This window comes from Capsicum annuum, chromosome 1 (assembly GCF_002878395.1).
Source record: "Capsicum annuum cultivar UCD-10X-F1 chromosome 1, UCD10Xv1.1, whole genome shotgun sequence".
Classification (NCBI taxonomy): domain Eukaryota; kingdom Viridiplantae; phylum Streptophyta; class Magnoliopsida; order Solanales; family Solanaceae; genus Capsicum; species Capsicum annuum.
In genome coordinates, this window is record NC_061111.1 from 247,670,609 (window position 1) to 247,681,954 (window position 11,346).

The following is an 11,346-nucleotide window of genomic DNA, read 5'->3' on the forward strand; positions in this document are numbered from 1 at the left end:
CGGCATTAATTATATTGGGTGAAGTTTATATCTCTTCAAAAAATCATGATTGAACTCTATGCTACTTCCGCTTTATCCATTTGAAATATAAGTGTGCTCGGATGATATACTAGAACGTTCGCCCGTACTAGTTTTAGTGTTCGGTGCGTGCCATGCCAAAGGCCCCGGTTCAGGTCGTGACAAACTTGGTATTATTGCCTAGATTTCAAGTGTCCTAGGGTGTCTCTGAAGCCGTGTCTAGTAGTAATCTTTTATGGGTGTGGAGCGTGCCACACTGATAATTAGAAGGTTACATGGCATTTAGGAGATATTTTCCATTCTTTTGTACTCTAGTTCGTGTGATAAAGTTCAACTCTGTGGAGTTATTTTAATTCATATTTGCCGTTTGTTTCAGATCATGCCTCCAAAAAGACCTGCCAGCCAGAGGGCCACTACTAATACCGGGGCTTCTTCCGGTGCCAACACTAGAAATATGCCCTCGACTCATGTGATACATACCAGAAATGGAGCTCGCACTCCTGGGAAGAATGTTACTACTGATGCACCTCCTGAGGAACCTACTCCAATAAGGAGACCTAGGGCATACTCTATGCAACCTCCTCACACTAATGCTTCCAATGGAAAATTTAGATAGGCTATTCAGATGCTCACGCAGCTTGTGGCATCTCAGTCCTGTCATTCGGGTCCTACTAGTTCCAACTCTCATGACTTTTCCAACATTTCTAAGATCCAAGTGTTCCTCAAGATGAATCCACCAACGTTCACAGGATCCAAGGTCGATGAGGATCCCCAAAAATTTATTGACGAAGTTGAAAAGATCTTAAGGGTTATGCATGCTAGTGACATAGAGGGAGTCGAGCTTGCGTCCTACCTGTTGAAAGATGTTGCTAGAATTTAGTATGATCAGTGGGAGCTTTCTTGTGGTGAAAATGCACCTCTTACAGTATGGGATGATGGGAGCTTGCTCGTGGTGAAAATGAACCTCCTGCAGTATGGGGTGATTTTATGGATTCTTTCTTTGACCATTTCTTTCCACAAGAGCTAAAGGAAGCAAGGTACAGGAGTTTGTGAATTTAAAGTAGGAAAATATGAGTGTGAAGGAGTATGGTCTTAAGTTCACTAAATTGTCTCGATATGCATCTACAATGAGGGCTAAGATGCTGAAATTTGTGTCCGAACTTGCAAAATATGTATGGAAAGAGTGCAAAGCGGCATTGTTGATTAGTGATATGGATATTTCCAGGTTGATGGTGTATGCTCAATAGGTTGAGGAGGAAAAACAAAAAGATAGAGAGGAATTTCAGAATAAGAGGGCCAAGTCATCAGTTAATGAGTCTACTCAACAGCGGTCACGAAACGGGAATAAAGATTTCTTTCACAAGAGGTCATCTGGACCTACCCCGTCTTCAGTTAGTGCACCAGCACCAAGGCCTAGGATTGACCAGCGTGTTCAGACAAATTAAAATTTCAGGGTTCAAGGTTTTCAGTCACAGAAAGGTGGAAGTTACCGGGTTCCCTCATATCCTGCATGTACTATTTGTGGAAAGAATCACCCAGGCGAGTGTCGTTACGGAAAAGGTGAATGCTATGGGTGTGATCAACGGGGTCATATGCAAAAATATTGTCCATCAACAAATAAAATTAATGGGGGAAATATAGCACAATCTTCTGCTTCAGTTCCTACAGCAGGTCAGAGCACTACTCTGGGGACCGGTAGAGTTCAGAATCATCTGTATGCTTTGGGAAATCTCCAGGATTTGGAGGCTTCTCCTAATGTGGTTACTGGTATGTTGAAAGTCTTTTCTGAAGATGTTTATGTACAACTTGAACCTGGTGCTTCCTTGTCCTTTGTGACCTTATATGTAGCCATGAAGTTTGGAGTTTTTCCCAAACAAATCCTAGATTCATTTTCTATTTCAACTCCTGCTGGCGAGTCTATTATTGCTAGACAAGTTTATAGAGATTGTGTGGTTACTTTCCTACATAAAGACACCACAGTCGACTTATTTGAGTTGGACATGGTGGACTTTGATGTTATATTGGGTATGGACTGGTTGTATTCATGTTATGCTTCCATTGATTATAGAACGAGGGTGGTCAAGTTTTAGTTTCCCAACAAACAAGTTCTTGAATGCTGCTTCCTCTTTATCCATTTTAAATAGAAGTGTGCTAGGATGATATACTAGAATGTTCGCCCGTACTAGTTATAGTATCGGGTGCGTGCCACGCCTAGGGCCCCGGCTTAGGTCGTGACAATTTTACCCCCTCCCCCGATCCCACTATGTGGGAATATACTGGGTTTGTTGTTGTTGTTGTTGATGATATATTTTAAAGTACAATAATCAATGCAATGATTAGACATTTAAATTTGATACATATTACTCCATCTAATGCATTACATAGAACATCAAGTATTTATAATTAAAACTAATGATAATCATTTAATTTGAAGTTTGAGTATTGAGTTCAGTTATGCACTGTTCAATAATTTTGCAAACTGTGAATGAATTTAGTATTCGTATCAAGGAAAAAATGGGAAATATATGTATAAAATACTATTGATTTTAGATCTTGGATAATTAAATTGAAACAAACTTTTTTAGAAATAAGGCCAATCAAATACTAAACGGAGGGAGTAGTAGCTAGCCAATAGCCAAATTCATTACATGTATAAGTATATATATATAACTTGTCACCCCCATTCACAACCAAAATTCTTAATGCTTAGTGCAACCCATCGTCAAGAAGGAAACTTGTTTAGCCACAAGATCATACCCAATTAAGAAATTTGCCAGTTCCAAGTTCCCAAAAGTAGCAGTTCCCTCATCAGGCAACATTGTAAGACAAATTAAACCTTCATCCACTTGTGTAAATACATTCGCTTGTGACAACTCTAGATCCGGATTTGTGAAATGTGCAAAAATCTTAGGAGCATTGATAATATCATTCTTAGAGGTGTAACATACAATAAAAAACCCTGACAGGTCATGTTTTCTAGTAGCATTAATTGAAGCCACCAATGTTTTCTCCAAATTCGAGTAAAATTCAGGAGGGAAAAGCGTGAGTAATGTACCTGAATCGATAAAAATGTTACCTTGAGTGTTGGAACTAATTTTAGAAGATCTGAATGGTAAAATCTTGTTTCCAATGCTAATACTTTCCAAATTTAGAAAATGTAAACTTTGTCCCGTTATCAAGGGAGTTGAAACGACGCCATGACCAGACATAACCGCATTGTCACCAAAGCTGATGTGACTAGTTGCATTGGAATCAATTAATAATGATTCCACTTGAATCAAACAATAAGCGAATTTACCTTTGATTTCTTAATGCATGTGGTTAACAATTGAGACATTGCCACCACCTAATCCAATGAGGCCAGAAGTGGTATTAGAGAATCCACAATTATTATGTCCACAACCAAAAGAAATTTTAGGAATTGAGATATGTTTGCCAGAAGTACAAGCAAATCTGAAAGTTTCAACAGAAAGTTCACCAAATGTAGCGGAATCATCAGCATAAGTCACTTCATAATTACATGTATTATTGTTACATGGAGACCATACTTCTTGACAAAGTTTAGTGTCACAGCTAACTGTTTTGTAAGAAGAGCTATCTTGGGATTGAAAATGGGTGTAAACTGGTAGAAGCATTCAACACAAGGCTCACATTGTATCCTTGTCAAGTCACTACCACTGTCAAGAATGACAAAAGCGTCTACTGGGAGAGTTCCAATTGAGATTTTCATGAGGTATTCTCTGTCGCTTCCTGTAAGAGTTGATTGGATTGGGTTAACACATTCTTTCATAAAAAGGTGAAAGAGGAGAATCAAGATGGATAAGATCGAAAGTAGAACCATTTACATTTCTATGACAAGAAACCAAATAAAGATGAAAGAAAGATAAAAGAACTAAAATAGGGAAAAGAATAAAAGCTTTAGTATTAATCACCATGGCTAAGGTTTTGAAGAATGATGAGGAATGATGAAGAGGAGACAAATGTTTAGTACCATTATCTAGTTAACAAAATGTATGTCAAGAGACTAATATATGTTAGAGTACGAGCCCTACTAATTGCCTATCAGTGGAACAGGTAAGTAAACATGGTTCACAGAAGTAAAAGCTGAACACAGTGTTTTTACGTGGAAAACACCCGACTCAAGAAAGGTGTAAAAAACCACGACCTGTATCTCTACAAGATTTAACCCACCTTCACTATAATACTTGAGCCTTAACAATCAACAAAGTTACAAGACTTCTTGTAAACTAGGAATTAAAACTTCTAACTCCTATTACTACAAAAACACAAATCTTCCCAAGATAAGTGTTCCCAAGTCTTCGAGTTCCCTAACTTTAAGACACAACTCCTAACTCAGTTTATAGATCATTGAGACGAGAACAATGACTCATTAAAATAAAAAAGAACCTACCTACTACACACAGTCTACTACTTAAGTAAGGAACCAGGTTCTTCAAGTATGAGAACTGTTTTGCTGATTGTTGATTTTCTTTTCAGTGCATTGAGTAATTTACTTGATCGTACTTTGTTGTATATATGCACACTTGTAATTCACCTGTGATGGAGTCCTAGTTGATTTATGTTTCTTTCTTCTTTCAACTCTATCAAGTAACTTCACTCCTTGTTGTAGCTGTTTCTCCTCCCCTGGTTGAATCGGAATCTTTTGCTTTATCCTTTATCCTTGCGGAACTCTTCTCATTGTTGGACTTCTAGATCAACTTAAATTCTGAGTATTGCATTTTTCTTCCATTTTACTTAAGTGATAAGTGTTTGAGAAGGTTCCTGAATATTCTTACTTATCCACTCCTGTCTATGCGCAATATCATCTTATCATAAGTCTTGCCTGCAGCTTTTCTTAGTACACTTGAATGGACCACCTTTCATAACAAATTTCATTCATATGTATTATCATCAAAATTCCACATGCCTTAAAAAACTTCCCCCCTTTTGATGATGACAAACATAGCAGCACAATATTAGAAACCCTGACATACTCAATAAGGTAAGTGAAAAACATCTAATAATTCATGGCCATTAAGGCTATTACTAAGACAAACAAAATTCAGAATAAGAGAACATGAATGCAATATGAGAAAACAGGAGCAGAAAATAGTAAAACAACTAAGCCCATTTAATTCATTAGCAGAGATGAATACATATACCAAAAAGTAAACTAAGAGAGAACAAACTATCAGGGAAAGGAACAAAAGGAGATAGGCTTAAGATATCAGTCAAGAGGCTAAGTAGAAGAAGAGGAGGGAATATGAGAGGTGAGTTTCCTAATAACATCTGCATTTTCAGATCTCTCTTTTTCCAACAAGGAATTAAGGAAAATAATTTGAGCATGGAGGATCTCTTTTTATTTTTCATGAGTAGCTTGTTCAGCCTCCAAAGCTGCCTGAGCAACTTCCACCTCATCTTGTTTTTCAGCTAGTGAATTTCTCAATCTTTGCATCAGATTATCAGCACTCCTCATGGAAACAGGTAGCATCATATGGTTCACATTCCCTATGATTCATTGGTAGTATGTGAAGACCACACTTGAACAAAAACACCAAATTCCTCAAATGTGGGGGTGAGCCAGAATTGATAAGGTAGAGCATGTCCATTTACTTCCTTGAGTAGAACCCTTTGCATATGCTTTAGTATGAGTCGAGGAAGATCAATTATTACTTCAGTATCTAATAATTCCATGAGAGTGAGATCAAGAAAGCTAGCCACAGTCCTCCTTTCCTTCCTAGGAAGAATCATCTTATGCACTATATGAAAGTAAGTTGGTGAAGAGGAGACATCTCCCTCTTAAACACTCTTCTATGATTTACCAAGTGGAATTCCCAGAGAACTTTCTACATACGTCAAAACCTAAGGCAAGATTATCAAGAGGTGGACAACTGCCTTTGACATAGTGACCCCACCCCCCAGAAGAAATATGCAGAATCCTAGCAATATCAGCAATGTAAAGGTTTATTATAACCTTTCTAAATGTAGTAGAAAACAACTCACCAATGCCCACCCCATTCGTATAGAACTCATACACTTCAGGTCGAGCAAATTTTCATTGAAGGTCTCCCTATAGAAAGAGATGAGACCATCTCTGAAACTCTAATTTTTTTAGTAAAGTCTACATAGCAACACCCCCAGATCTACTAACTACTCTCCCTCTAACTAATTTAAGATTTTGAAAGTGAAGACGATGAGCCTTAGGAGTATCTTGATGAGAGGATGGTGCAGGAACCTCAAAATTGGGATCCACTTTAGAAGTGGTGTCCAGATAGAAGTTAGAGTTAGATGAGTCAGAAGGAATAGGTTTGCTGACCTGTTTCTTTGAATGGGTAGACGATCTAAGAGAAACTCTGGATAGGGAAGCTTTGACAGTGGGGGAGGGTTTTGAAGAGAGGAAGCCTTTGAAGTAGGTTTATAGGAAGTATTTCGAGACATAGAAGATTTAGAAGCTTTTGCCCTGACATCATTATTTTTCCTAACTGATCGCAGAAGAAGATCAGTAGAGGTTGCAGGAGAAGAGATAGGAGGAGGAGTGGGATCAGAAATTACTACATATTTCCTCTTGTTGGCTCTAAGATATTCATCCAATGTAGTATCTTCACTTTTTTTTCTTTCCTCGATTATGTGGGCTTTGAGGATTAGAGACAACTGGAGAGAGTTTTTAAGGAACAGTGTCTTCAACATGGACAGAGGGTTTTTTCGTGAACTGAGATCTCAACCTTTTTGGGATTATGTCTTCAATAGAAAGATCATATCTATCATTAGGAAGATCATCCTTATCAATAATTCTGGGCAGGATAGGAGGAGGGAGAAGGGGTTACGAGAAGGATGAAGTAGGTGAGAGAATTTGGGCAAAAAGGTTTGGGAAATTTCTGAAGGCTAAGAAATCTGTGAATTTCTAGGAGATTGGAGGAGAAATTAAGGGAGGTAAGGTGATGTTTGGATGAAGGATAAGTTCAGTAAGGGGATTTGGAATAGAGTCAGTGGAGGAAGAAGAAGAAGAAGAGGAGGAAGATGATGAGAGTGATGCCATTTTTGAACCAAGAGAGTGTTCTTGAGTGGGAGGAGGTTGAAGAGAATTTTTAGTGTAGAATCAAAACAAAAGAAAGTGTATTTAAGAGGGAAGGGTGAGGAAGTTGAAAGGTGAGGGACGGTATTTGGCAGAGGCATAATGATGAGTGTTTTAGTCTTGATGGGAAAGGAAGTGGTAGCTTTTTGAAAGGGAAGGGACTCTTTGTATTTTGGCAGTTTAAATGGACCAAGAAGGAACCAGAAAAACAACTTGTTTCTCTTTAATCTAGTTTGAAGTAATAATAATCATACCTGAATGACAAAATAAACAAAATTGATTCTTTAATCAAGGCTTTCTACAGAATTAACACACACATGAGTCAACGTACTCTAAAATCTTGGACTTAGGATACACAACTTAATGTGTGAGACTGAATTAACCAACAATCATTTGTAAAATCAACTAATTCTAGTCATGCATTGAGGGAGACTTATGCAATTTTAATCATCCCCAAGGCTAACCTATTTTTTTAAAAAGGTTCTCTACTCAAGGCCATAGTGAAAATGTCAGCAATCTGTTCCTCAGTAGAACAAAACATAATGGATATTTGACCTTTTACAACATTATCTCTAAGAAAGGAATGCCTAATATCAATATGTTTAGTTCTCTTATGTTGAACAGGATTTTTAGCTACGTTAATAGAACTTGTATTATCACAAAAAATAGGAACACAACCAACATCTATACCAAAGTCCATGATTTATTGTTTAATCCATAGCAATTGAACACAACAGGAACCTGCAGCAATATATTCAGTTTCAGCAATAGACAAGGCAACTAAATTTGGCTTCTTAGTGGACCAGGTAATCAAACATGATCCAAGGAAGTATGCCATTCCTGTAGTACTTTTCCTATCCACCAGATATCCTATATAATTAGCATCTGAGTAACCTACCAAATTAAAGTTACTACCTTTGGGGTACCATAAGCCAAGATCACTGATTCCCTTCAAGTATCTGAAGATTCTCTTCACAGATTTTAGATGTGATTCTTTGGGTTTTGCTTGAAACCTGGCACATAGCCCTACACTTAACACAATGTCAGGCCTACTTACTGTGAGGTATAATAATGGTCCTATCATACCTGTATACATATTTTTCTCTACATCTGAACCTATTTCATCCAATTCCAGCTTTGTGTCAGTGGTAGTAGGAGTACTTATCGCTTTTTCCTCTTCCATGGATAATCTCTTAAGAAGCTCTTTGGCATACTTCTACTGGTGCATCATTGTCCCTGAAGCTGACTGCTTTATTTGCAAACCCAAGAAGTAATTCAGCTCTCTCATCATGCTCATCTCAAATTCACAACTCATGAGTTTGGCAAAATCATGAGTCATACTCATATTTGTTTTCAACTAACAAATCCTTCCCATTAGTTTTCAAGAAAAGGGTATTGTAAATTTTACCTCTGGTATGTCCATGTTCAATAGAAACTTTGACAGTATTTCATACCAAGCTCTTGGATCTTGTTTCAATCCATACAAAGCTTTGTTCAATTTGTACACATGATCCGGAGACTCCTTGCTTTCAAATCCTAGAGGTTGTTTAAAATACACCTTAACCTTGAGAATGTCATTTAAGAATGCACTCTTCACATCTATCTAATAAAGGATAAAATCCATGTAAGAATCAAAAGCAATAAATAATCTTATACCTTCAAGTCTTGCTATAAGAGCAAAAGTTTCATCAAAGTCAATTCCTTCTTCTTGGTTGTATCCTTGGACCACCAATCTTGCCTTGTTCTTTGTAACTGTTCCATGCTCATCAACTTTATTTCAATACACCTATTTAGTCCCAATTACTGATCTATCTTTAGGGAGAGGAACTAAGTGTCATACTTTGCTTCTCTCAAACTGATTCAACTCTTCCTGCATGGCTATGATCCAATCAACATTAAGCAATGCTTTAGTTATCTTCTTTGGCTCAATCTCTGATAGAAATGCCTTGAAGGAACACATACTTCTCAATCCAGACCTTGTGGTGATCCCAGATGTGAAATTAGTAAGAACATTGTCAATAGGATATGATCCTTGATACTTATATCCTTTTGGAATCAAGCCTAGTAAGCTACCAGGATCACTACTGATGTTCTGAGATGGGGTATGTTGAGGATCAGTTCCTCCTATCACTGTTCCCTCAACTTCAGTTCCCCCTATCAAAGTGTCTTCATGTTTGGTAGCTCTATTTGATGAACTGAGTTGTATAACCTGTTCCTCAGTGTCACTTCCTTCCTGCAGGTTAGTCTTAACACAGGATTTTCAAAGATTACATGCATGCTTTCTTCAACACAGTTATTTTTGTTATTTAAAAGCCTATAAGCCTTACTATGAAGTGAATACCCTAAGAAGATTGCCTCATCACTTTTCGCTCAAATTTTTCTAGATTATCCTTTCCATTATTGTGTATGAAACATTTACAATCAAAGGTTCTAAAATGAGAAATATTAGGCTTTCTTCCTTTTAGTAATTCATAGGGAGTCTTCTCTAACATTGGTCTGATCATGTATCTATTTATGATATATGTTGTCGTACTTATTTCCTCAGCTCAAAGGTTTTTAGCAACATTTTCTGCAAGCTTCATTATTCTAGCCATATCTTCTAAGGTTCTATTTTTCCTTTCCACCACTTTATTTTGTTATGGTGTTCTAGGAGATGAGAAATTGTGATCTATAAAATTTGCTGAACAGAATCCTAAGAACTTTGCATTCTCAAATTCTATACCATGGTCAGACCTTATGGAAACTAAAGAAGTGCCCAACTTCTTTTTAGCTTTCATAATGAAGATTTCAAATACATCAAAGGCATCTTCCTTAAAGGATAGAAACAAAGTCCATGTGAATCTGGAATAATCATTAACAATAACAAAAACAAACCTTTTCCCACCTCTTATTTGAAGTCTCATGGGTCCACATAAGTCCATATAAACCAGGTCGAGACACTTGGTAGTGCTAACATAGTTCTTTAACTTAAAAGAAGCTCTTACCTGTTTCCCCCTTGCACATGCACTATATAATTTTTCTTCCTTAAAATTGGTCTTGGGTAATCCCAATACCATGCATTTGGATGAAAGTATGTTTAGCTGTTTCAAACTTGCATAACCAAGTCTTTTGTGCCAAAGGAGGGGATAATTTTCTATAGCACTCAAACAAGTCAACTCAGGTTCTGGTAGTGCCATAATGTCAGCTTTGTATACATTTCTGTATCTCCTTCCAGTGAGCAAAATCTCTTTAGTGTCCATTCTTTTGACTTTAACACCTGCAGCAGTGAAAATAACTTTATTCCCTTTATCACACAGTTGAGAGATGCTCAGAAGGTTATGCTTTAGTCCTTCTACAAGATAAACATTCTCCAATGCTTTTGACTCAGTTAAGCCAATCCTTCCAACTCCAGTGATGATTACCTTTTTTCTATCACAGAAAGAAACTCCTCTTCCATCTATTTTTGAGAATGAAAGTAATATTTTCTTATCACCAGTCATGTGTCTTGAGCAAGCACTGTCTAAGTACCAGTGCCTTTTGTTTTATTTAACCTTCTCCTGCATAAGAAATCAATGGCTAGGCTTAGGAAATCAGACAAGCTTGGGTCCTATTTTATAAGCGAAAGGATGAATTAAGTTCCTTCTAGTCCATGCAAGCAGCATGTAGTTCAACCTTTTTCTCTGACCAGAACTGGTATTGTTGTTTTTTGTCTGAGAAGATCTATTATCCAGGTTTAGACTGTTCGATCTGATTTTTGCAGCCACTGGACATTCAGTGGTGGGATGTTCTAGGTTTCCATAGATAAAACATAAATCCTTAAGATCACCAAAACTTTTGTGGAATCCCAATCCTTTTTTTTCAGTGAAGTTTCTTTCACTCAAATTCTGAACAATTCTTGAGGAGTTTGTCCACCTATTTGCCCTTTCTAGATCAAGTTTTAGTTTAGAAACTTCATGACTCAACTTATTCATTTTTTCAGTTAAATCACAGCACTCTTGTTTGTATCTAACCAACTCAAGTTCAGCATTTTCTTGTTCTTTACTAATGGCCTTTTCCCCATTTTTAGATAGAGTAAGTTTGAGAACTTCAGACTTAAGATTATTGTTTGACATCTTAAGTTCTGCAACCTATTTCTTGGGAGTGCATTTTTATTTGTCAATTGTATCTGAGCAACCCTTTAGATCAATGAGATTAAATTTGAGACTTGCAAGACTGTTGAACAATTCATCCCTATCAGAGGATAACTCTTGGAAATCATCAATCAATGCACTCATTAA

At 37.1% G+C, this 11,346-nt stretch overlaps 1 protein-coding gene and 1 pseudogene across 1 annotated transcript; one reads left to right on the top strand and one right to left on the bottom strand.

Moving 5' to 3' along the window:
* The first annotated feature begins 1,088 nt into the window (after window positions 1–1,088).
* LOC124898951 lies at window positions 1,089–2,131 on the top strand. Its single transcript, XM_047413295.1, has 3 exons — window positions 1,089–1,243; window positions 1,472–1,970; window positions 2,087–2,131. The coding sequence occupies exons 1-3, from the start codon at window positions 1,089–1,091 to the stop codon at window positions 2,129–2,131; spliced, it is 699 nt and encodes a 232-aa protein (XP_047269251.1).
* Window positions 2,132–2,717: 586 nt separating this feature from the next.
* On the bottom strand, window positions 2,718–3,953 carry LOC124891545 (annotated as a pseudogene).
* Between the last annotated feature and the right edge of the window lie 7,393 nt (window positions 3,954–11,346).